Genomic DNA, 26,513 nt, shown 5'->3' with positions numbered 1-26,513 from the left:
CGGCATACTACATGTGGGACCCATCCTCGATAGTGTATATACATTAGTGTTGTACAATTTATCGTAAATATTATCTATTTTTTGCATATTTATAAATATTATCTTAGTCTTTATTATTGTTTATAGTTTCACATCCTAAATTGATAATTAAAAAAAACGTGACACATTCGAAATAAAGTTAAGCATTAATTTAAACTAAGACGAAACCCTAAAAGATAAATAACTTAAAGCTAATGACTACAAGTCTTCAAACAAAAAAGGACTTCGAGCACTTTTCAACCACTAAAACGACAATCCAAAGTATTGTGTATTCTTGATGTGTTGAGCCTATTTTATTAATTGTACAAATACAACTAGAGTTCTATATAAAATATTGAAGTTCCGGAATCTCAAAACATGAGTAATATACGGCTAAACTACGTAAAAAAGATAAACTACGTAAAAAGGAGTGAAAATGTGATGTTATGGAAAATGACGGAGTCCTATAGTGCAGTATTTTATTGCGTTATAGGTGAGAGAAACATTTGTATAGCGCAGTAAAATACTATGCTATAGCACTTAACGGCTCCGTCTCCGTGAAGTGCTATAGCGCAGTATTTTACTACGCTAAAGGTACTTTGGTAACATTTTTTTTTGTTGGGATATTTTAGTTCAAAATGGTTTTTTTTTTAGCATTTTGATTCCGGACCCTTTTATTTGTGAGTTGTGACTGTTTGCTTTTGGTTCGATTTAACTTCCGGTTTAACACACAAACACTTATTCCGGAGTTCAATGTAGTACTCTCGAGAAGATACAAAAACAAAAACAGTTACTAATTCTAATTTCGTCCGCATATGTTTGTGACTGTTCTCTCTGTTTTTGTTTTGACTTAATTTAACCCGTAAAACAATTTCAAAGTCCAATGTGGTACTTTCGGTAAATAGAAAGACAAAGAACTCAACCAAAACATATTATAAAGACGAAGTAAGGATTTTTTATGACCACTTAGAATTTAAAGAAAATGACCCTATATAGATCTTTAATATCTTTTTATTAATTTTTATGTTACTTTTTTATTGACATCTTATGAAAAAGGCTCTATACGAACAAAGAGTCCAAATTGAAGGATTCAAAACACTTTTCTTTTTCCTAAGCGAGATTATTATGGAATTAATTTGCAAATAATTTTGATGGACATAATAAATCTTTAAATTTCTACATTAAACAAATAGTGGAGAATTTTTTTTTAGAAAAACAAGAATTAAACTTGATTTTTTGAATGTGAAAGGAGTTTGGAGAATTAGCGGCAAGTGAGGAGAGGTTGTTGCAAAGTAACATTGAAGATGAAGATGAACTTTTTTTTTTTTTTTTAAGATGAAGATGAACTGAAAAATAACAGGAGTACTTATAATTTTATATAGACAAAAAGTACCGTAGTTAATATGATAATCGGGTACACCCTTTCTTTTAAAAGACCTCTTTTCTTTTAGAAACACCCTCTATTTATTAATTATATTTAAACAATAATTTCTTACATGTATTGGACTACATTGTATAATTTCTCATTTTGCGCTTCATAATAATTGGATGTTGTAAAGCAAATTGAAATTCTAGAGGGAAATCAAAATTTGAGGAGGGAGAATTGAGAAGAAAAAAATATTAAATTTTTCCCTTATTTATAAGTTTGGTTTATTTTGGTCTTCTATATATAATTATGAGAGGTAAATAGTACTCTCACCGTCCCAATTTAAGGGCCCGTTTGGCCATGAGACTTATTCATTTTTTCGGGGAAATTTTTTTCACTTTATTTGGAAATCAACGTTCGGCCATGAAAATTTCAAATACAACTTCATTTGAAAAACACCTAAAAACCTATTTTCACTTTTTTTTTTTAACTTTCAATACATTCAAACAACCAAATACTCTTTGAAAAAACTATAACCAAACACAACTTCATCTTCTACTCCAACTTTAAAATTCCAAATAAAGTGAAAAATGTTTGGTTTTCATGGCCATACGCCTACTAAGTACCTTAGTTTGACATGGCATGGAGTTTAAGAAATAAAAGGAAACTTTTGAATCTTATGGTCTCAAATTAAAGATGTGTGAAGTAGCAAAAAGTTATATGAATACCTTGAATTGGTCAAAATATGCGGAATTTCTTACTTTTCGTGGAGGATCTATCTTGTGTTTTTTTTTTTTTTTTTTGGGACGGACTAAAAAGGAAAGTAAGACACTTAAATTGGGACGGAGAGAGTGGTATTTTTGTAAAAGGTGAACACTAAAAGGTGCATAACTAGACAGAGGTCATTCACCAATAGAAAAGCAAACTATAAGAACTAAGCGATTAGAGAATCCAGCAAAAGCATAACCAAATTCGATCCTGGCTTAATGTATGGCTTGGTGACACCATTAAAAGTTGAATTCACGAGTCTATTTCCTAACACGAATGACAAGAAGGTTATAATTCATAGGTTACCTGAACATGTAATTTGATTGATAATCGTTTTCCTTAAATTGCTTGTGAACAAGATAAAGTTAAAGCTCATTCATATACTTCAAGTTGTTAAGCTTCTTTAAAGCTTTATGAATGCCAGATTCTTAATCTGTTCAACTGTATGGTCCTATTAGACCAAGAATCCACAGTTTGCTCTCCACAGAAAGTTCACCATTTGTGCTTATAGCTATTGGAGTACTCCAAGCAATGAGTAACCTCCGGGACAAATAAGACTATAGGAAACAAACTTTTCAACTGAACTAGATGGCAACATCATCTCCCAAATATCTGATACCAACTAAGAAATGAAACTGAAAAGAAGTTGGGAGTGGCTCGGAAAGCGGTACCTTCAGCTTGCAGAGTCGAATCTTAATTACATCCTAAGAATACACGTAGTTGCAGAGAAAAACTAGTATTGATTCTGCTCCTACTATTTTGCACAAAGGTACTAAGCTTCATTTTATACATGTTGATTCAGTGTTGGACTAAACGTATGACCAACGTCAACTTGTGTCAACTCCAATTATAAGCTAGTCATCATGTTCGTCTCACTGTCAGTAGTGTGTTCTTGCAACGAGCAGCATTGATATACATGTTGATTTAAAGAAAGGACTTAAAGCATGAACTAGCTCTTAAGTCATATCTTAATAGCAAACAAATAATCCAAGAAGTTGCAGAGCATAACTAGTATCGATTCTGCTCCTATAATTCAGCACAAAGGTACACAGCTTCATTGTATACATGTTGATTCAGTATTAGACTAAAGTATGACCATTGTTTTTACAGAAAGTGAAACTATAAGCTAGTCATCACAGTAATTTCTCTGTTTGTAGTGTTCTCTTGCAGAACGAGCAATATAAAAGCAACACTACCGGAGCTACGAGACATAGTCACATAGAAACCCAAACAATTTCCTTTCTATAAGTAAAAATATTTCAGCAAATAGTGGTTGCAGGAACTTTCTAGTGCATCAGAGAAACTCGAAATACAAATGCATGTTAATGGAAACTAGAATTGAATTCTTCAGCCAATACGAAGGCTAAACTCCTACTGGGAAGATGTAAGAAGAGAATAGGAAGATGAAGGAACCAGCACGCATTAGCCAATCACACCCTGAGATAAGATCAACAAAATACAAAGAAAGAAATTCTCTGACAAAGCATATGATTAAAACTAAATTCTTTTCATATAAATGGTTTTAGGTATTACCACTAACTGTCCTACTACTAACAAATTTGACTAGAGGCAGCAAGTCAGTTTTTTCACCATATTTCAAGATAGATGAAAATATTACACAAGGCTTACAAGTGGTTTTCGGTATTACCACTAAGCATCCTACTACCATCAAATATGGCTAGAAGCAGTAAGTTTGTTTCTCACCATATTTCAAGATAGATGAAAATATCACACAAGAGTTAGAAATATCATGAACCCAATACATCCACCTAGACAGTAGTTAAGATAATTAGATTTACAGCTTGTCTTTAAATCAAATAATTCAGTACTCTGGTGTATCAAAACTTGCCATGCACTTACTAACTCATCCCTGAAATTTTGACCTTCCGATACATCAAATAAGGTCTACAATATCAGCTGAACCCTGCCATGCATGGTCATGTTTGCATGGAATTGATACGATTAACAAGAACAAGTTGTCATATGTATAATATAAGGAATCGGCATCTAAACTTTAACCAAAAACTTAAGTAGATGACTTAAAAGAGTAATATGCATAAAGAAACTTTTGCAGGTTTGTGGCTGTTTCAAATACAGAAATATGCAAAATTCAAGTAATCATTTCCGCTAACTTTGTTGTGCATTTACCAAAAGCTACAATGTAGCCACATGCCATAAATCAACTGAAACATAGCTAATGGCAATAAATAGACGATGAATGTCTTTTGACTTGCCTTTTCTTCCTTTCTTTTCTACGCAGCCATTTTCCTTTCATTTTTGACACATACAGCAATCCACTGATGTGCAAGAGAGATGCAATTCGTAGTCTTTGTTTGGCATTGGTCTTTAACAACTTCTTCCTCCCACCTTTGGGCTTTCGCTTCCGTGAATCAAATGACTCTCCGCAAGCATCTTCAGCACAATAATCTTTCCATATATCAAGTAAAACAAGACTCTCTTTGTAAGAATTAACATAAAGTGAATCGTGAAACAGGTGAGCGGTATGTATAGAGTCACGAAAGCCAAGATATTTTATCTTTTCATCTGCATGATCAACTGACAGTAACAATAGTCCATCGCTCACTGTTCACAACATTTCACCATTTTTACTTGTAGCCATTGGCTTTATCAAGTAATGATTAACCTCGGGCTCATATGGAATGTGACGAGAAGTAATGTTGTAATGTTTCACCCATGATTCTGCTTCACCGTACTCTTTCATCATCCAAATATCAATTGTTTCATCATAGTGAAAATAAACCAAACAAAGTGACTCATCGAGCACATAAAGGTTTGTTCCTTCACAAGATTGTTGTATCTCGCTAACTAAACTATTAGGCAACATTATCATCGAGAATGTCTCATCATGCATATCAAACAAAAAAAATTATAATCCGAGGTGATCCTTCTTCCCACTGGAAACCAACCCAATGGGAAGCTCCATTTAGATACACCTGTGGTGTTCTAAAAAAGGATAGATGAGATGGGAGGACATCACTAATGTCTTTCCAAACACCAGTGCTTAGCTTATAAAGCTCAACAATAGGTGATATACCAAATATGTCTAATACTCTTACTACCTGGTAATCATTTGTAACAGGATCGAATCCAAACCCCAGTTTGTGAATAAAGTTAGCATCTATACTCCAAAATCTAGGATTTGGGAGTTTTACAGACTTTCTGATGGACGGGTTCCAAAGATAGAAATCACTCGAAAAGTGTATCTCATCATTAAGACACAAAATTCCATTACAACAACCCACAATATTAAAGAAATAGTTAATGCCGTCAAATGGCAGATCAAACTGGGCACATTGATCCAAATTCTCATTGTCAGAGAATAAACTTTATATTTCATTTTCAGGATTTCCAGAGAAATGTCGAACTAGTATGTGACAATCGTGTTTTCGGTTAAGATGCATAGAGATAAAATGAGGGGTAGTAAGAAGAGAGTACCATGACTTACACAAACTTGTGCATTGAAGTATTGACTTGATAGGTAGTCTCATGAAGATGTCAAGCATCAATTCTTGTGGCAAATACTCGGACATTTCTCTGTTCAAGTGGTTGAATATCTGTGGCAAATATTCGTTGTAAAGCTAGTTCAGAATTATTGACGTTCAAAACTTGAAGGGAGGGGAGAGAGAAAGTTGAGGAAAAAGAATCTAAATTGTCCATTATTTAGAAAAGTTAGGTGTATAATCTTTCATAGTAGCATATAATTGATGTAAATAATTCATTATATTCATAAGGTTCAAGGGCGAATTTTATTCTTAAAATATTTGAGATTGGCAATTGTTTTCCTCTTACAAGACTTTGTTTGCCGTTTGGCCAGCCATTTCATAAATAGTTTGTAAAGATTAATAAATAAATGACTTGTGGAGTAGTAGTGCTAGATTGATTGTCGAAGACGTGCTACTCAACGCCTGTTCCACATGCATTTTCTCAACGCTAATTCCGCCTTCAACCGTCCAAACGTACTTCCTATAATATCTTTAATCATTTTTCGGATTAATCAATTCACTAATATTCTTCCAATCATTTTATCAAAGTCAAGGCCAGCTCTTTTCTAATTGCTCAAGCAATCATATGAAAATAAAATTCAACTATGTACATGTTAAGTGACAGCTTCTTATCGACAGTTAACGTCCTCTTCATCCTTGAGAATATTCCCACCTTGTTTCCTCTGTTGCTGCTTTGGCAAATGAAGAGAAAAGTCGGTGTACATATAATTTCTTAAGTATAGAAGAGAGCGTAGGATAAGGAGGAATGATACAGTTATTTTACATAGGACCCTAAGAATACTAAAAGAAAGACTGAATTCACCTAATATGTGAACATAGAGTAAAAGGGTAAACTGCAAACTGAACACAAAATTTCATTATTTTCAATCCATTGGCAAAGCACTAATAGTAAGTTAGTAACTATGAAATACGTTGCATGGGACCACATTAATTTTACAGAAGAATTGGTAGGCAAGCCACTCTTCCATAAACTTCCTTGAAGAGTACGCGAGCCAGAACCAGAACCATGATCAATTTAAGTTCTGGTTATCAAAGTTATTTCTTGTTTTTTCCACCCTGATCCCTGTAAAGATATTTTCTCCTTCAGGGTAACAGATGAAACTATTTGCTGTGCTAATGCCAATCAAATACTTGTTCATTTTCCATTAGGGTTGCAATCATCTTGTAAAGCAACTTCAGAAAAGAGGGACTTGAATGCACCAAGCGAGAACTCAGGCAGATTCAATGCAGCAATGGCAATTGACTTGTCTTCCTCAAGTATTTCAATTTTGTCCGATTTTCCCTGGATGAATGATTGCATGGAAGATGCTAAAATTTTAGATGAGAAATTTAAGCAAGTTAGAGTAGAGTGAGTGCTTTAAAATGTGAACAATGGACATAGTGATATGGTAAAGCATCAGCAGATCAACTTCTCTTTGCGATCTTGGAAAAGGCTAGAAAGGAACACAGATATTTATTAAATTCGTTGTTTTTGTTAAACTAAAAAAAAAAAAAAAAGGAAGAAGGAAAAGAGAGAAAGTATCCCCCTAAGCCTTACATGACCCTGCACAAATTTGGAAAAGACTTAAGTTGTTGTAATGAGAAAAGTATGTTTTAGCTATAATTTTTTTTATTTTTTTTTTTGGTTGATGGCATGGGAACCCGCAGCCGCTACCCTCCGGGTGCGCACAGGGTAAACCCAGCTCCTGTGCAATAGCTCGCAATGTTTTAGCTACAATATTAAAGCAGCAAGAGAATGCTTTTCTATCTATGCCATGAACTTGCAAATGGACTCAGCTACAGGAACATTAATTTTGTGGTCTGACTAAGCAACTAAGCAACTATGAGATGCAGGCATGCATATCACTGGAGTTGTGGGATCCAGTCCCGTAAACATAAAGAAAGAAAAAAATGAGATAAAGGTACCTAATGAAGGTTCGAGAGGTGGTTCAGTTGTTTGATGAAAAAGAACACTTGAAGAAAAGGAGAGTTTCTCGGAAGGTAAGAAATTCTAAGGTGGTTTGATTTCTTTTCTAAAAAGTAATTTCTTTTGTGGCACTACTTTTATTGAAGGACAACTTTTCTTTCTCCCATAAGTATGAGGCTTATTCTATTATTTTTATTACAACCAAGAGAAACAAAAAGATGTAGTTCTCACGGATCATCAATAAACTGGTGGTCAGTTATGCAAGGGACAATTTCGAGTTGGACAGAACTTGCCGATATGAGCTCCAGCAGGAAGTCTGAAGGAGTATGGTTCTAGATTTGTCTAGAGGCAGAGATTTGTAGGATCTAGTTCTCATGAATAGGAGCAAAAATAAAAAGTCTATAGGTATCTAAGGAAACATAATGGTGTCTGAGTTGCCTGATGGAAAGCAAACTTAAAGAAAAGGGAAGTCTCTTGGAAGGATAGAAATTTTACAGTGGTTTAATTTTATTTGTATGACAAGAAAGAAAGAAAAATGAAGTTATATGTGAGAGAGAAAAGAAAAAGAAATCAAGAGTGGGTGTATTTTATAACCGAGAATCCCCGAGTTCCGCAGCGCAGGTATGAAACTCGATGGATAATAGCCCATGACTCTACCCTTCTCTACTTAAATATCAGGTTGTTGACGTGTGCTTAACCAACGCATTACATGTTGGCTCTTACCACTAGATCAAAGCCCTTGGGAAAAGGGGTGAGCGGTATTATAGTAATGGTATCAAAGGAAATATATGAGGGAGCCAAGAAGGACCTGCACATGATTTTCATCGATCTAGAAAAAGCTTACGACAAAGTGCCAAAAGAGGTTTTATGGAGATGCTTGGAGGCCAGAGGTGTACTTGTAGCGTACATTAGGGCGATCAAGGACATGTATGAGGGAGCCAAGACCAGGGTAAGGACAGTGGGAGGAGACTCGGAGCACTTCCCAGTGGAGATGGGGTTGCACTAAGGATCAGCTCTTAGTCCATTTTTATTTGCTCTAGTGATGGATTGTCTGACGCGGTGAATTCAAGGTGAGGTGCCATGGTGTATGTTATTTGCGGATGACATAATCTTGATCGACGAGACACGCAGCGAAGTGAACGCTAAGCTGGAGGTTTAGAGACAAACTCTGGAGTCTAAAGGGTTCAAGTTGAGTAGGACCAAGACAGAGTACATGGAGTGCAAGTTCAGTGACGTGACACATGAGCCTGGCGTGGAAGTGAGGCTTGGTACCCAGGCCATCCCAAAGAGAAGAAGTTTCAAATATCTTGGATCTATTATACAAGAAAATGGGGATATTGACGATGATGTATCATATTGGCGCAGGGTGGATGAAATGGAGGCTGGCTTCAGGAGTGCTGTGTGATAAGAAGGTGCCACCAAAACTTAAAGACAGGTTCTACAAAGTGGTTGTGAGACCGACCTTGTTGTGCGGGGCAAAGTGTTGGGCAATCAAGAGCTCTCACGTCTAAAAGATGAAAGTTGCGGAAATGAGAATATTGCGATGGATGTGTGGGCACACCAGGCGAGATAGGATTAGGAATGAAGATATCCGGGATAAGGTTGGAATAGCATCGGTGGAGGACAAGATAGCGAGGCTGAGATGGTTTGGGCATGTGAAGAGGAGAGGCACAGATGCCCCAGTGCGGAGGTGTGAGAGATTAGCTATGGATGGTTTCAGAAGAGGTAGGGGTAGGCCGAAAAAAGTATTGGGGAGAGGTGCTGCGACAGGACATGGCGCAGGTTCAGCTTACCGAGGACATGACCTTAGATAGGAGGTTTTGGAGGACTCAGATTAGAGTAGAAGGCTAGTAGGTAGTCGTTGTTTCGATCTATAGTCTATTGTCCTTTGTTTCTTGCTACTATATGTTGTTTCTTGTACTTCGATTATCTTATTTATCTGTGGTAGCTACTGCTCCCTTTTTTCAGACTGCTCTATTTTGACTTATTCGCTTTCTTTAGTTTCATTTGCATTTTGCTTTGAACTGCTAGTGCTTATCTAACGTTTCTCGTTGTGTTTTCTCTTGAGCTGAGGGTCTTTCAGAAACAGCCTTCCTATCTTCCGAGATTGGGGTATAGTCTGCGTACACTTTACTCCCCAGACCCCACATTGTGGGATTTCACTGGGTATGTTGTTGTTTGTTGTTGGTACCAAAGGAAATATATTCCGAGTGTGTATCACATAGTGAGTTTTGGTTGTTCAGTTTTGAGTGTCTCTCGAGGACTTTGTGATACTCTAACTACCAACTCTAAAATATCCTATTATAGTGATATTATTCTGCTCTTCTCAAGCAGTAGCTTTTTCCTTAGCTGAGAAGGGTTTCCCCGTAAAAATCTCGTGATTCACTCTTTTTACTATGGTTTATTATCATCCCGGTGGATAATCCTCCGGTCCTAAGTCAAGTCACTGCCAAAGTAATTTAACAACTTTATTTATCACCTCATCGCATGATCCTCTGATGTAGCCTACAATCACAACTTCCATTTTGCAATCCTGGGTCTGCTCATCACTTGAATCAACTGTACAAGCTTGCTGAAATGGAGTAGAAAAACCAACATGGTTACTTTAAAATAGGAAAACATATAAGAATGAGAAATTTAAAATAGCAGCAGGCAAAAGATAAAAGAGATGAAAAGCTAATGGATGTCAAGTAGGAATTAATTACAAGCAACAACATGCATGAAGAAATTAAAATGCCTTGAGAAGATACTGGCGAACTTTTTCCTCTGCTAAAAAAAACAGTGAACTCTTTTTCATTGCTAAACACACGCACTTGCAAAACTTGGGCTACATTATTTGACGCTTAGCAGTTGTCCATTACACAAAGACATATTAAGTACCGCTGCAACAGACATTCATAACAGTCATAATATGTGAATGGATAAAAAAAGTATTCAGCAATATCCTTAACTGAAAACAAATAAGCAAACCTAATAGGAGAGTTACATGAGCATCCAACAGTGTCAAGTGAAAAATTGGGTAGTTTACTCACCATCTTCCTCTTAGAACTGCAGCAGCCATGTCCCCAACCAACGCCAAGAACAATCTTTATGAACTTGTACGCCTCAGGTTTTGCCCAGCCAAAATAAACTCCATACACTTGATCGGGTAGAGAAGATGGCCCATCATCTGGATATGATGTCCAGTTAGAAGTTTTACTTAGAGCAAGAGGAAACTTTACCAAGAAGAAATAATGATGTGATTGTAGGAATATGGCAACTTTTTCCCTAAAATAAGGGTTTTATACGCTGTATAGCCGCCCATCAAAATAATAGCAGCAAATGTATAATTTTTGTATATTAAATTATTAATTGTAATCCACAAAAAATATACATATTCTATACAAACTTAATGTATATCTTTTGATATTGGCTAGTGGCTGTAATTATTTTTACTCGAGTGGCCAAATGTGTAAAAATCCCCAAAAAGAAAAGATTGTAGGAGTATGGCAAGAATTATGAGAGTCTAACATCACAAATAAGAAGGAATCAGAGAGGTAGGCCATGGGGCTGTCCGACCTGCAAAATCATGGAAGAGGCCATTTTTGTACAGACCACTGAAAGAAACAGGTTCAACCAGCAACGCATTATCAACCCCTGCAATCATTAAATGATAAAAGTTACATCAAGCTAGCAGGACAGGCCGGACCAGAGCATAAAGTAGGTATACCGGAGAAGAGACATACAGTCTTCAAATTGTGGGAGACCCCATAGTTCCAGCTTTAACTCTAGGAGTGAGCGAAGCACGGAATCAGCTATTGGATATTGATCAAATTCAGAATGGAAAGATGGCACAGCTACCACCTTCATTCCAGCAGCCTTGCCTGCCGTGACTCCTATGCTGTCAAAATTAATGGGCAAGGAATTACTGTCATATCAAATTTTAGTTAATAAAATGATGTGCAAGAATAGATTACCAGCCTTTGATGCTAAAGCAACATCAAAATTAGTAGCTTTACACACTGCAGTAATGAAGACTTGTATGTATAGGTACATGTATCAACGACAAATTTCAGTCTTGTCCAGAAATGATCAAAACCAAGAGGGATTTTATGGTTAAGGCCTCTATGTCCTAAAATAAACATAAAACTCATACTCACCCCAGGTTGTGATTAATGTTTCTATTGGAATTAAAATAACTTAACATGGTCCCTTGCACACTTAATCTCAAATTCAGTTCTCAGTCCCATAAACATTGTTAGCTGAAATTACATACTTGTGAACTGTGATATCAACATATTTAAGAGTCGAAATCAGCTTCAAGAATGTGTTCAGCTAGTCAAGATAGCTATCAGTAGGGACTAAAAAAGAGGAATGGCAACTTATTGAGGTACATGTTAATCTGCTAAAAAGTTGAGCAGTAAGCTAATGCTAGTTATGCTGATCGCCACAATGTGACGATTTAAGTTTGATCCTTGAGAATAGAAATACAGGCACTAACATGAAAGGTGGAACGATTTCTATCACTCACTAGCACACAACACAGGCATGTAAAGAACTCTCCAACTTAAACAAAACTAACTAGAAATGAGAAAGAAAAGGCTACTTACACAGAATCCTCTATCACTAGGCAGTGAGCTGCATCTGCACCCATTTGCTTTGCAGCTTCCAGAAATCTAAAATCAATTAAAAAATTCACAGGAAATCAAAAGGCAAGATATTATCACACATGTGACATCAAATATCAACCAATAGAAAAGAAGTTCAGGTCTGTCACTGATTTTCGCAAATTTTGCAAGTGATTTGAGACTAATAGTAGCTTCTGAACATGTATAGATCAATCCACAAATCCAGATCTTCTACAGGCACCAAATTGTTATTGGATCTACAAGACTTACTTAGACTCTTATTTAGACATTATAGGGAAAAATGAAACTTACTTTAAAACAGAATGCAGCATGTCAGTCGTGTTACCAATATACACCAAATGAACTCTTTTTTATAACCGAGAAAATCCCCAAGGTCAGTGGCGCATGGTCCGAAACTCGATGGATAATGGGCCCTCTCGTCTAGGACCTCTACCCTTCCCCATTTAAATATCAGGCTTTTCCTGCTGTTGGTTCAAACCCGTGATGCGCGTCTACGCCAAACATACTTTCTTTTTGAATAAGTATATTAATCTATTACGAAAAAGCATCCAGGGGATGCAAGCCATTTGTCTTAGAGAGTACATTCGCCCAAGCCCCAAAGTATACATATCCCCTTCTAATGCTGCTAATATAACAGGAGTAGTATTTACCGCAACCCCAACGGGAAACAATTACAAGGCCAGTTCAGCTGTGGGCATCAAGACTGTCACTTTGTACTAGACCAAGAATAACAGAAAGAGTATAGAGTAGAATATAAGAAGAAAAAACCTACTGATTCCTTGAAAAGCACAAAAGATGAGATAATGTGTAATTTTTAGGTAATTTTACTCCAAGGGAATAGCTCCAATTCAGCTTAGACATTATTAGATGATTGGAATGATTCGGCAGATTACTCCAACCATACCAGACACATTTATTTGCAATTATTGATGAGAGACTATGTTAGACTATACACATTGAGAATTGAAGCTTAGACTTCAAAGACATACTGTACCTCAAACGGCACTAAGATATCCCAGTCAAGATTTTAATATGATTTTGCTACTTACAAGATTATTTTCTGGAAAGCTTTGAATTAGGAAGTTACGAAAATTATGAAGACAAGTTGAGGGTTGAAATGAAATAACCTAAATGAATTTATACCAGCCCAAATTCACCTGTTAAATGCTCTGGACTCAAGTGAGCTTAAGTCACTCAACTGTGGAAGACTCGTGTGGGTTTTACCAACAGCCACATTAAGCTTGCTTAGAAGCCAATTGACGAGTATCATAATAAGGGCAAAGTAGCATATTACACTACCTTGTACTCATTTTGTTTGACTAATGCACAGATGAATGACACCATACCCAAACATGCCAAGATAATGTTTTATTATTTTTACGAAATCAATCAACTATGCTCAATACAAATTAGGTAGGATCTGCTATATGAATCCAAGATATCCATTCCACTCAATTCCGGTTCCCATTTTACTCCAATACCAAGTAATTATTTTTTTTTAAAGGAAAATTAGAAGTTCTCTAAACTGTTCAAGGTATCACCCACAGTAGAAAGCCTAACTTACATGTCTGGAGAAGGCTTCCCTGATTTAACCTGGTCACTTCCAAGAATTACTTTAAAGCATTCTTTCCAACCTAGGGAAATGAAGAAAAAAAGATTTCGTTAGATTAAAATACACACCTTCACAAGGAAACTGAAAGAAAGTTCATGTGCTGACCACGATTGGAAGGTCAAAACGGGTGAACTCATTTTGGAAGAGAAAAGAAACAATTAATACAAGAGAAAGAAACAATTAATACAAGAATAACAATAAGATGATTCAGTAAAAATACTTTACTGGTCTTCCAGGCCTCTAAAGGGATTCATATTCTTTTACAACTAAATTTGATTTCAGGTGGATCATTGAGAATTTCAGTTATCACTGCAAGCAACTTGGGCAAAGATGATAGCAGTAAGCATTCTGTTATGTACACCAATAATCCAGCTTTTGATATTAAATATTATTTTTATGCTTCCCCACTTCCTCTCCACAAAATCGAAAGATACGATGAAAAAAGTTACAAGGAAGCCACATGTGTGACAACAGAGAGCAGCATCCAATGAAGTGCCAAACAATGTAACAGCTGGCAGAAAGAATTTTCTCATTCCTAAGGAACTGTCTTAAGGACTATCTACTTCAAATATAACAACAGGTATTGATGAAACAAGAAAAATGAAAAGTAATGTGCAAAGGAGCATAAAAGGGCAGCCCGGTGCACTAAGCTCCCGCTATGCGCGGGGTCCGGGGAAGGGCCGGACCAAAGGAGCATAATGAAGATAAAGTATGTTTAATTACCAAAAAAAAAAAGGAAGATAAAGTACGCTTCACATTAATTTTTTTTTTGAAAATGGTAACTAACGCTTCACATTAATTTCTTGATGAGTTATAGCACAACCTGCTTGGAGAGAGACTTTCCCATCTATATTTTTCCTTTTGGAGTTGGAAGCAAGGGCAAACGGAACTCCATGCTTATGGAGATGTCTTATAAGGCGATTAGCACCAGGAAGTGCTTTGGCTTGCAACCACCTACAACGAAATAGGATAAGAAAAATTATATGTGAACACTTTGTTGCACATTTGTGTAATCATTGAATGTCTTAAACATGTCAGTGCAGGGAAAGTGATACTAGTTAATCTGTCACACCCTTGACACTATGTAAGATGATGCGCATTATTATTGACAAATGGAGTCGACTAGTGTATAGTGTTTTAGTAGATTCTGTTAGTTATACAGAATAAAGCATTAATATTGCAAGACTAGTCAAAATATTAAAGATGTCATGGCAACAAGTATTTCATTCTCATCATGTCATGAACTAGAATCGGAGACATTATCACAGAACATATCAGCTCGAATACATTAAGAATACAACTTTCTAACACGGTTTAAGAAAAGGGGAAGATGCATATGGCCCTTGAAGCAACACGGAGAAAACTTGTATCCAACACATAAGAGCAATAGGAGAATGTCAAGACCATAATCCTGTTACTTATCCAATATGAGGTACAATGAAATGCAGAAATATGATGATTGCTTGTAAGAAGATGACATCAACCAACAGAGATGGATCCAGGATTTGAACTTTATGGGTTCGAGTTCGGAAATCTCAACCTATTTGATTTATTGTGTTTGAAATCTATGCTTTATACTAATTTAATGGATCTTTTAACACATATACAGAGTTTGAACCAAAGGTATTGGTTTGTACACAGATGCCGATCCAGGATTTGAAATTTATGGATTTTTACAGTGACCTCAAGTTAATATACAATAATAATTGGGTTCGCAGTAAAATATTTATATATCTTTAGTGGATTTCTTAATACATATACTGAGTTCACGTGAACCCATAAGTTATGTTGTAGATCCGCATCTGTTTGGACGAACCAATAACTAATGCACTAGGTCCGCCCTTATCAACCAAATATGCTTTATAGTTTACAAGTAAATGTCCATATAAAAAAATATCCAAAATAAAAGAATCAACTAATACAGTGAGAGACACGATTTGAAAAACAAGCTTACGTGTCATGATAATAGGGCATGATTGCTTGGATATACTGATCAGGCGTGAGAGGGAGGTCATAATCACTGACGATGCCAATAGCATATTCTTTCTGGGCCATGCCCAATCTTTTCTTTTCCTTCTCCTTATCTGGCACCTTCCCATATCCAGCCAGAAATTCTTTCAAAATTTCCTTTGTCAAGTGCTCTAAAACACACAAATCCAGGGTTTACTATCAGTGGCCTCAAAGTGAGGTGCATACAGGCAATTACATACACACATTCTTATTACTCCCTTTGTCCCAATTTATGTGATGCACTTTAATGTTTGATCTGTCTAAAAAAAACTATACCTTTTTATATTTAGAAATAACTTAATTCTAAGCTAATTCATTATACTCTTAATGAGATGATTTATAGCTACATAAATATTTATGGCATGTTTTAGATTACCAGTTTAAAAATTCAGTCTTTCTTTCTTAAACTTCATCTCACTCAAAGCGCATCACATAAAATGGGACTGAGGGAGTATTTTTCTTTTTTATTCTTGCATATGTATACATCCTGCTTTGTTATTGCTTTATCATGAGCCGAGGGTCTATCAGAAACAGCCTCTCTACCTCCCGAAGTAGGGGTAAAGTCTGCGTACGCTCTAACCACCTCAAACTCCACTTGTGGGATTATATGTTGTTGTTGTTGTTGTATTCTTGCTTATGTATACATGATCCAAGTTAAAAGCAAGATTCATTTGAACTCATCGGAAAGGACTAGACCGCAAAAACCAATAAATACTACTCCCTCCGTCTCAATTCTTGTGATATATTTTGACTAGGCACAAAATTTAAGAAAAAAAAAATAGATATTTGTGTGGGGTAAATAATTTCATAACGGTAAAAAGGAAAGTTCTAAGTTAAACTATTTCTAAATATAGAAATTTATCATTCTTTTTAAGACAACTTAAAAAGGAGAGTTTATAAGGTAAATTGGGACACAGGGAATAATGCTACAAACTCAAGAAAAATAAAACAAAAACAAAGACAAAGAGAGTTGAAAAAGAGGACCTGTGCTCAAAAGGGTACCATCCAAATCAAAAATAACCGCTGAAATATGAGCCTGTACATTGTTTTCTGCAGAATGAAGATCGCCCATTGTTGTGTTGAAAATAAAAGAATTAATTAGGCCTGGTGTGACTCTGATAAATGAACTGAGAAAGATGACAAGATGAAGGATTTAAAGAAAGATTTTATGAAAGGATCAAATTCCAATTTGCAATTGGACAAAAGTGCTACTTAGCATAAAGAAAAATGGGTGCGAAATTATAATATGTGGGAGCCTTTCCCGCCTTCCGGGTAAAATTGTATATTCGGTATTCCTCTAATATTGGAATGTCTAGGAAACCACCAAATAGTTATTCCGGCATATACTAAAAAAATATTCCAAATCCTTACTTCTTGTCTTCTCTCTTTTCGAGTGGTGGTCCAATTGAACTTGCACTTTCATCAACTAATTTAACTTAACTTGTGTGTTACTCACTTCCATTTAAATTAAAGTGTCTACTTAGACTTTAGCATTATGCACATTATTAAGAAAATACTAACTCTTAAATTAATTAATTAATTAATTTCTGGTGTACACTTGTTTTGAATCAAAATAAAATAGTCAAGCGAACACTTATTTTGAACCGGCGGGAGTAATACATTTATCACATAATTTTGTCCACTAAGCAATAGAAAAAATTCACTTGGTATCCCTTTCATGAAATTAGCGCATGAACTTTTCAAGATTGCCACTCCAACTTTTCAACATGTTTTTTAAGAAAATGCTATCACGCCTCTCTCATTTTGCATGATATTATTGTGTAGACACTATGTTTGAAAATATTCATTTGACTTCATATATTACTACTACATATTATCGGTGGTGTAATAAAATACCAAGAATAGTTAAAACGGTTCAATTTGAGACTATGAATTTCTTTCAAGTTATTAAGGATGTTTAAACATATTAGTTATGGATGTCCGGTCAAAAAGGTTTCAAAGTTCAAACTGAACAGAATGTTATAAATTGGTATGAAAAGAATAATAATTTAGAGAACTAACGGGAGTTTAGGGCTTCCACAGTCGCAGTGGAGGGTTCAAACCTCACCCAGTAATGTAGTATCCCCTTCCCCTCCCCAAAATTATAAAAAGAACTTAATTAACAAAATATACATTTAGGGTAAAATTACCCCATTATAGGAGAATACAACTTGTTGCTCATCAATTAACGAAGGGCCAATTTTTGAATTGGAGGACTTGGATTAATAAAATCATCCACGAGCCAAATTACCCTGTGATAAAAGTGGATCCGTATGCATGCTATAACGTTATAGTAGATCCATAGGAACAGTCCCTATACTGGTGAATAATTAGAACTGGATTGCAGGTTTTCTTAAAGAAGTTTGAGAGATTGTGCTTTATTTGAAAAGTATTGCAACGTCAAACTAATTCTTTTTTTCTATTTTGAAGGGGGAGTAGAATTGAAAGAGGACTTTTAAAAGGTTTTAAAGATGAGTGAATACAGGCAACCTTTCCTTGTTTTCAAGCACAGGCAATTGTTCCATGCTCCTGGGTCAAATATAAACAACTCCTGATGCTAGTTCACAGACGAAAATGATAGGGAATATACTCAACGCAGACGAAAATGATAGGGAAGATACTCAACGTGAATACGTAATCGTTCACTCTTTCAAAACAAGCAGAGTTCAGACAAAAGCTAACAGTTCCTCAAAACGCTATCTGTCTAGAATCGATTGCTTTTGGCCACATACAAGGAGGTTAGAAAGTCAATATAACCAATCAACCTCTACGAAGACGTAGAGAAAAGGAAAGGTGCAACGACCTTTCCAGGAAAAGAACCTAAAAGTATAATACCTTAGAGAAGTCATTAGTTATCAATAACGCCTTGAAAAAGTCATACGCTAAGAATCAATCTGACCCACCAAATTGTTAAGGCAATTTGGCCATTGCCCTGGTCCAATGAGCAAGAATAAGTGAGCAAGCCATTTGAAGGCAACTAATTCTAGATATTCTAATTCTTCCAATCCTTTATCTTGGATTTGGATACATGCATAAGACCTATCCAACTAAAATGACTATTCATGCAGAGTGATCGAATAAATACTATTGGAGTAAAAGATGACAATAATTTATGCACCAACATACTAGTGAAAAATATGCTCAGCTTCAAACTAAATGAAATAGGAGAGAATAATATAAAATTGGTGACACTGACGTAATAAGGTTGGGAGGACAAAAAAAGAGCTGATGTCCTCCATTTGGCTGCGGCAGTCATCTGAAAAATAAAACCACCTATAGACCAATCCAATCATCTAAAGACTGAAACAACTCACTATACGGAGAGGAAATAGCACAAGGATACAAATCACACACATGCTGAATTGCAGACAATTAAGATGTAAAGAAACTGACACGACATGCCCATAATATAAGTATCTACTAAGACTCAACAACATCCCCTTGGTGTATCCTCATCGTCACACCTTACACACGGTAGCCCTATTCATTAGGCCCATTCACTGCAAGAACACAACAAAATATTATGGTTTGGAAGGACTGGGTAATTGAATTACTACCTAGGAAAATAGAAAATTAAGTAATACGAAGCACCATATTTAAAGAACCTGCCTCTGCATCTTCACCTCCACCTGCTTTGTTTGTGGCATCTCCCTTTTGGGCATCTTCTGTGAAAGGGAAACAAAATTTAACATGAAAGAGAGTTAATTTTCCCCTCTAATTCAGTAAATTAGGCAATCTGTTCAGCTAGACCAACTACCCAATATTATCATTAATGTCTCATTTTTAAACCTCGTCAAACTATTGATTGCAGTGGAATTATCATATATTTCTAAAGGAAACAATTACACACTGGGGGAAAGCATTTTGGTTGAAGGGCACATGTAAACTGGCTGACAAAAATTGTCCAAGTAAACTGTCAAATTGGCTGATATCAGCGCCTTAAATACAAGCACATATCAAGATTCAAACTGAAGGCTAGCACCAAAAAAAGAAAAAACTCTAGGCTAATCCTATGTCATGACATAAGATATCACCCTTCAAGAACTAATACTTCCTTCTCCGACTCTCCTTTTCCCCTTCAAGAACTAATACTTCCTTGTCCGACTCTCTTTTTCCCCTTCGAGAAAGAAGCAATGCCACACTTCTTCTTTATCACCCTAGACTTTTTTTTTACCCTAGACTTATTTTCTGATAATGGTGAGTTAGCAGTACAATGCACTCCAAAGCTCTCCTAATGCCATCTTTTTCTTTTGATAACCAAGAAATCTCCATGGGACAGTTGGTGCACGATTCGAAACTCGGTGGATAATAGCCCCGCCCTTCTACCCTTCTCCACTTTAATACTAGACTTTTTCTGTGGCAGGGTTCGAACCCATGAGGCGTGCCTTACCCGCACATCATGTGTTGCACCTTTACCATTAGACCAAAGCCCAGGCTGGGGGGGTCTCTTAATGCCATCTAACAGGTTGCATAACCAAATTAGTTCTTTCTGTAGACATCTACCACTGAGGAAACATAGCAAATACTAGCAGTAAAGACAGGAAAAAAGTTCCGACCAAGCCTGATAATAGAATGCTCAAGCTAAACAGGGATAGCAATAAGAAACAAAAAAATAAAGTGCCATTTGTCAGGCAACCTTATGAACACCGACAAAATCCTAGATTATACAAACACCAAGGTGACATAGGATATTAGGATATGAGTCAAAACATACCTGCATCCTCTGGAAGATCAGAAGTCCACAAGGTGAGATTGTCCCTTAGAAGCTGCATAATCAAGGTGCTGTCTTTGTAGGAATCCTCATTCAGGCTATCCAGCTCAGATATTGCTTCATCAAAGGCCTGCTTTGCCAGATGGCATGCCCTGGAAAAAACAGATTATAATCAACTGTGCATAGAAACAGGTATGGACGCACCAACTAAAAAAAAAGGTATGGATGGCTTCAAGAAGATGAAATTCCAAAAGACAAACCTTTCAGGAGAATTCATGATCTCATAGTAGAAAACAGAGAAATTCAAAGCCAATCCCAATCGAATGGGATGAGTGGGTGGTAATTCCGCCTCTGCAGCAGTTGTAGCTGACTGCACAACGTTTAGCAAAAAACAATAAGTGGAAGCAGATAGACACTAGCGAATTCAACATCTAAATGCGGAAAGGGAAAGTGGAGAAAAGAAACGAGGAAAGAAGCTCTAAATGTAAATGCATGTAAGTAAAATATAAAATAGACTCATGTAAGGTCAATGTAATTGACATACAAAGGGTCTTCACTTTCACCCCAAGTAAACCCAAATTGTGGCACATTTTCCATTGTTCTCCAATGGTATTTGCTAATACCAAATACCCCAAATTGTGGCACAAACTTCATTTGTTTATAAACGATAGTTAAACGTTCAATGGAAAAAAATCTGTAAGATCATAAATGCCACATTTATGAATTTCAAACCTAAGTAACCCAACTTGTGGCACATACAAGAATGGGGTTGCAGCCTACTAGTAGCTACTCTGACCCGCATCACTTGATGCAGGGTTCTAATCCATCACATCGGCCAAACTTTTACCTTCCTCCCATTATTCACGGGCCTACCACTACCCAAAAAGGTTTTAAAAGCAAAGGGGCACAGACTATGCAGGTTGAAGAGGCCTGTGCTAATACCGAAGGTACCTCAATTGGAGCCCGAACTAAGATGGTTTGTAAAATACAAATAAAATGTTAAACATAAAGAAAGAAAAAAAAAAGTCTACTACAAGACATCTTGTTCTTTTTTTTTTTTTTTTACAAGTATAAATCTACCATAAGACAGTTAACACCATGTTTATGTTGGTTGCTGCATCTGATGACTAGAAGAAAAATGGAATAGCATTAGGAGCGAGGAACCATTGCTAATGTGGCAACGAGGGAACAAAGTCCAAACTCATCGGTGAACGCCCACTATGCATCTCAGAATATAAAAGAAAACAATTCCATAACAAGAGACAATAATGCAGAGTACTCCAGCAGAATTACTCAGTTAAATCAATATTACAGAAACTGAAGACAAGTACTAGTTTTATTTTTAGACAGGTTTTTGAACAAGAAAACTCCTCTCCCTTTGCAAGTCATTAAATTATGAATCAACAATTCACTGATAGCCAACCCTACTTTTACCCTTCAACCTTCTATTATTTGTCTACTTCAGAATTGCTATGAAGTGTAAAGCTAAAAACAACCAAAGAATCACTATTCTCAAACATAGAGGACTATTTTTTATTACAGATTGGAATAGAGGCAAGGGAATCAGATTAATTACCAAAAAGATTCAAGGGTAATACGCTCTAATCTGTGACATTTTCCACTCAGAACATCAACCCATTCAAAATCCCAACACTTGTCTTGTATCAATAAAAATCATTTTTTTAGGGGCCGGGGGGGGGGGGGGGGGGGGGGGGGAATAAACGCATCAAAGAAATCAATCTTCAATGAGAACATATTTAAGCAGTGGCAAAAATAAAATAATCTTTGATACTTATTCAAACGCTTAAATCAAGACTGAGGCGGAAGCACGGGAGCTGTGTGTCACTGTATTTTCGAGAAGCCAGGACACAAGCAAACCATATACCTGATATGCTTTCAACGAAAGCTCAGCAACCTCTTTCTTGTCATTGCCAGATTTAAATTCTGCAAGATAACGATAATAGTCCCCCTTCCTGCAGGCAGAGACAAATCAAGTTGGCCAAAATAAATAACTCCGCTGTTCTCAACTTCCCAAACCAGCATATATTTTGAACCCAAACTTACAACACACAAAAGTCAGAATCCTCACATCTTGTGGTAAAACACGGTTGATTCGCCTGCAGTACAAGAAGGAATCAGATGCTGATCGATGACCACCATAATGTCATTGCAAATGTTGGTGAGCTCCGACTCCACCTTTTGCCGGTACTCCTTGATTCGCTTGGCATTTACCTCATTTCCCCTAGATTCTTCCTTCTGCTCAATAGAGGACAAGATCCTCCAAGATGCTCTCCTAGAACCTACCACATTCTTATAACCAACAGAAAGAAGATTCCTTTCCTCCACAGTCAACTCAACATTCAGATTTGCTACCTTGTTCATGGCCTCAACCATTTCTGTACAATAATTCACAATTCCTTAAAAATATTAAATCTCAACCAATTACATAAAACATGAAGCCTAGTTACATTTTCCTTACATTTAACCAAACAGGTCAATAAAAGGTAAATCTGTGTAAAACTTCCAAGCAAATAAGGAACATTTGCTTACATATTAATTCTTAATAAATCACAAGCATCAACTTTTGCATCTCCACAGAATTCTAAATTCCGAGTAACCGGACATAGATTCATGAGTAATCAACATTACTCAAGAAAATCAACTATCTCCATTACTAAAGTCCTACAATCTACATAAATGATTAGAGATATAAGCAAGAGAATCTGTGTTAAACAGCTGATTTAACCTAAGTTGCTCGGACTCTTCAAAAAACACTACTTTTGGAGGATCCGACACGCACCCATCGATATTTTGGAAGAGTCCGAGTATCAGTTAGGATTTAACTCCGTTTGCTAATATATGAAACCTTAAGACATCGGAAGAAACAAGTGTAGTGCACCTCAACGAAAAATAATATTTTTTAGTGCATATACATCACTATCAGTTTTCATTTTTTGAAAGTTTTCTGAGTAATCCAGATGAAATTCTTCAAATTTAAGCATATAATCAACAGCAAATAGATTTATGAGTAATTCAACATTATTCAAGCAAATCAACCATCTCCGTACTAAATTCCTTAAAGGTACTAAAAGTCCTACAATCTACATAAATAATTAGAGGCTAATTAATATTGCATTTAGCCAAAAGGTAATCTGTGTTAAACTGCTGATTTAACTCACTATACTCACGTTTGCTAAACATCGAAAGCAACAAGTGTAGCGCATCTCTCAAATGAAATTTATATTTTGAGTAACAGATAAAATCACTATCAGTTTTCATTTTTTATTCAAGTCCTCAAATTTAAGCATGTAATCAAAAACATAAATAGATCTACACACACACGCGGAGAGGCTAATTAATATTGCATTTAGCCAAAGGTAATCTGCTGATTTAACTCCGTTTGCTAAGCATCTAAAGCAATGAATAGATCTACAAAGGAGAAACCCTAACCATCGTAACGTTCGGCTTGCTCAGCAAGCTTAGCAACGTATACAAAGTTCTCACGTTCTTTGGATGAAGCCATGTCAGATCTCTCTTTCTTTCTCAGAGATTGAAAATCAAAGATATTTTCTAAAGGGAGATTTTTTTTTTTGCCCTTTATTCTCCCTTTTTTGCTTCTTTGGTCTCTGCGGGTGTGTGTCAATGTGCTTTACTCGAATGACTGATTTTACGGCTCAGTAGCACAGTAGAGTGAAGAAAATTTTATCAAACAAGGGCTTATGAGAAAGGGAAATACCACTTTCCTTCCTTTAACTTTTGTTTTCTACTAGAATAGCCCCAGAATCAGTTCATATCAAGCTTCCCCCTACAGAATAAATGATTTACATGATTGTCCTGCTAATTCGGGGCAATTTGCACGATTGTCCTTATTCGGGGGTGGTCTTTAATTTTTGCCCCTCAAATTGATGGTCTTTAATTTTGCTCTTCGCCTAAAATACCTCGAGGTTCTGCGCTCGAATTCCAGCTCAGTCAAAACGAAAATCTCATAGCAGAGTTCCGCTGCAAAATTAGACCTATTCAGGTAAAAGTTAGGGTTGAAACTTTTGTAAAATTTCACCAGAGTAAAAAAAAAACTGCCTTATAAGACAGACTTTTCGCGAAGCTTTGTCTTGCGATTTTTTTTTTCACTAAGTGGGATTCGAACCCAAAATCTTGAGATATTTTCGACCACTTTTTTAATTAAAGACCAGCAACTTGAGGAGCAAAAATTAAAGACTAGAGCCTTTGAAGGGCAATTCGTGTGAAAAAAAGGGCTAATTCGTGATCGTGACTAGGGTTGTTCAAAACCGAACCGCCACCGATAACTCAACCGTAAAATTGGCTTATCGACTTATTGGTAGTGGGCTATTGGATTAGCGGTTGGGGAATGGATTAAAATTTTGTAGTTAACGGCTTATCGGTGCGGGGGCGGATTATACAATTTTCTTATTGGGCAAACCGTTAACCCGTTAAGAATTTATCATATTTATATTTTTACCCCTAAACATATCAAATATGTACTGTAAACCTAAAACATTAAAATCTAAAGCTAAAGCACTAAAGTGAAAAGTCTGAACCATCAGTAATTATCTTCGGTAAACTCTTCCATTAACCATAAATTATTATTATTATTATTATTATTATTTTGTGTTGGAAGTTACTATTGCAATAATTGTGGTTCCAGAGAAAGGTGGTGAAGTGATCACCATCGGAAGGGTTGAGATTAAACTTGTGAATTCTTAACTGTTAAGTCCCGCCCTGTGGCTATGGGGCTTAATTGACTTCCTAGTTGTTAAATTATGAATAAAACGTTTGTCTTTCAAGACAAAAAAAAAATATAGTAGTTATGTAATTTAACCGATACACCGCCTGATAACCGTCCGATAATTGCTAACCCGATACTGAACCAACCGATATCTTATCGGTTGGCTAGCGGATTAGTACTTTTAAAAGCCGATAACCGTTAAGCCAAACCGTTAAGCGTAGTTATCCGCCCAATCCGCCCAATAAGCAGCCCTAATCGTGACAAACAAAACACTGTTGGGTCGATCAATTAAACATCTTGATTTCTCGTAAATTACATACTAACATTTCTTTTTTTTCATAGTTAAGCACTAATTTATTCATTTTGGTGATCTAGCTTATAAAATATGACCAAATGTACAGGTTTTATATATTTATATGTATAATATACATAATCAGTGTATAGGTTTTGTATATTTCAGCCATATTGATAAATAAATTTCGCGGAACTATACATATTGATAAGTTTCCCAAAAAAAAAAAAAACAATATGACTTTAGGAAGTATAATATTTTCATGTCATAAGATGTGTCTTAGTATGTTTTAGATTCAGAATATTTCAAGTTTTATTTCGAAAAATGTGATATATTACCTGAAATGTCAAGTTTTAAACACCGGAATAATAATTAGTTGGGAGCCGTTATTCAAGGCATAGCCGGAGTTGATAAATTTTTTATAAGTTTGTCATTTTGAAACACTTAAGCATGGTTGAAGTTTGCACGAGTTAGCTTGGCAATTCTTAACTTCATACATGTATGAAGTTTGAATTACCAATATTTGAAGTTTCAGACATTTATGTCGGAAGTTAAAAGTAGTTTAAATAGCCAGTCAACTTCATCTTTGTATACGGTAAAAATCGATACAACTTGTATTCGGTAAGAATCGGGATAAAGTTTAAAGCCGTCCGATATGAGATCGAGGCAGAGTAGGGTCGTAACAATCGATATGAACGAAAACCGAGGGGTAGTGAGTACATTCAACTCTGCGTCAAAACCGAGAGTATTCTAATGAGCCCGGAGAACCCGAGCCTAAAGAGAGCACACTCAATATAGGTTCGGAGAATCAGTTATGAAGCAGGCCACGTGTCATCTTACCATTCCACCATTTGCGCTGACAACAGTACGAGTGTTAGACCATACGGACGCAGCCTTATCCATTTTAGGTTTTTTCTAGAAAGGCTTTTTCTTA

General features: G+C 36.1%; 3 protein-coding genes across 3 annotated transcripts; all 3 read right to left on the bottom strand.

Moving 5' to 3' along the window:
* Nucleotides 1–4,221: 4,221 nt before the first annotated feature.
* On the bottom strand, nt 4,222–5,703 carry LOC132619440 (F-box protein At3g07870-like). The gene is made up of 3 exons (XM_060334346.1): nt 5,609–5,703; nt 5,032–5,497; nt 4,222–4,988 (listed from the first exon to the last, which is right to left on the bottom strand). Exons 1-3 carry the CDS (start codon nt 5,701–5,703, stop codon nt 4,740–4,742), a joined length of 810 nt encoding a protein of 269 aa, XP_060190329.1. The 3' UTR covers nt 4,222–4,739.
* An 802-nt stretch (nt 5,704–6,505) lies between these two features.
* LOC132618640 (bifunctional riboflavin kinase/FMN phosphatase-like) lies at nt 6,506–17,218 on the bottom strand. Its single transcript, XM_060333666.1, has 10 exons — nt 16,817–17,218; nt 15,777–15,963; nt 14,646–14,776; nt 13,775–13,844; nt 12,172–12,237; nt 11,308–11,462; nt 11,141–11,218; nt 10,615–10,751; nt 10,062–10,154; nt 6,506–6,958 (listed from the first exon to the last, which is right to left on the bottom strand). The coding sequence occupies exons 1-10, from the start codon at nt 16,902–16,904 to the stop codon at nt 6,812–6,814; spliced, it is 1,152 nt and encodes a 383-aa protein (XP_060189649.1). The 5' UTR covers nt 16,905–17,218; the 3' UTR covers nt 6,506–6,811.
* Nucleotides 17,219–18,985: 1,767 nt separating this feature from the next.
* LOC132618641 (14-3-3 protein 9) lies at nt 18,986–24,195 on the bottom strand. The gene is made up of 7 exons (XM_060333667.1): nt 23,994–24,195; nt 22,633–22,939; nt 22,429–22,516; nt 20,804–20,913; nt 20,547–20,695; nt 19,442–19,497; nt 18,986–19,332 (listed from the first exon to the last, which is right to left on the bottom strand). The coding sequence occupies exons 1-7, from the start codon at nt 24,064–24,066 to the stop codon at nt 19,330–19,332; spliced, it is 786 nt and encodes a 261-aa protein (XP_060189650.1). The 5' UTR covers nt 24,067–24,195; the 3' UTR covers nt 18,986–19,329.
* Nucleotides 24,196–26,513: the final 2,318 nt, after the last annotated feature.

Source organism: Lycium barbarum, chromosome 11 (assembly GCF_019175385.1).
Source record: "Lycium barbarum isolate Lr01 chromosome 11, ASM1917538v2, whole genome shotgun sequence".
Taxonomy (NCBI): domain Eukaryota; kingdom Viridiplantae; phylum Streptophyta; class Magnoliopsida; order Solanales; family Solanaceae; genus Lycium; species Lycium barbarum.
The sequence above is the reverse complement of the archived record's forward strand: the minus strand, read 5'-3'. Positions and strand labels throughout refer to the sequence as shown.

Coding starts and splice junctions, on each gene's coding strand:
- LOC132619440 (XM_060334346.1), bottom strand. CDS start 5,703: ATGTCCGAGTATTTGCCACAAGAATTGATGCTTGACATCTTCATGAGA. Junction 5,498..5,608: donor ACAAGTTTGTGTAAGTCATG/GTACTCTCTTCT, acceptor TGAAATATAAAG/TTTATTCTCTGACAATGAGA. Junction 4,989..5,031: donor CTCGGATTATAATTTTTTTT/GTTTGATATGCA, acceptor ATAATGTTGCCT/AATAGTTTAGTTAGCGAGAT.
- LOC132618640 (XM_060333666.1), bottom strand. CDS start 16,904: ATGGGCGATCTTCATTCTGCAGAAAACAATGTACAGGCTCATATTTCA. Junction 14,777..15,776: donor ATGCCCTATTATCATGACAC/GTAAGCTTGTTT, acceptor ATTTCGTTGTAG/GTGGTTGCAAGCCAAAGCAC. Junction 13,845..14,645: donor GAAAGTCTCTCTCCAAGCAG/GTTGTGCTATAA, acceptor TCATTTCCCTAG/GTTGGAAAGAATGCTTTAAA.
- LOC132618641 (XM_060333667.1), bottom strand. CDS start 24,066: ATGGCTTCATCCAAAGAACGTGAGAACTTTGTATACGTTGCTAAGCTT. Junction 22,940..23,993: donor GCAAGCCGAACGTTACGATG/GTTAGGGTTTCT, acceptor ATTATTGTACAG/AAATGGTTGAGGCCATGAAC. Junction 22,517..22,632: donor ACCGTGTTTTACCACAAGAT/GTGAGGATTCTG, acceptor CTCTGCCTGCAG/GAAGGGGGACTATTATCGTT.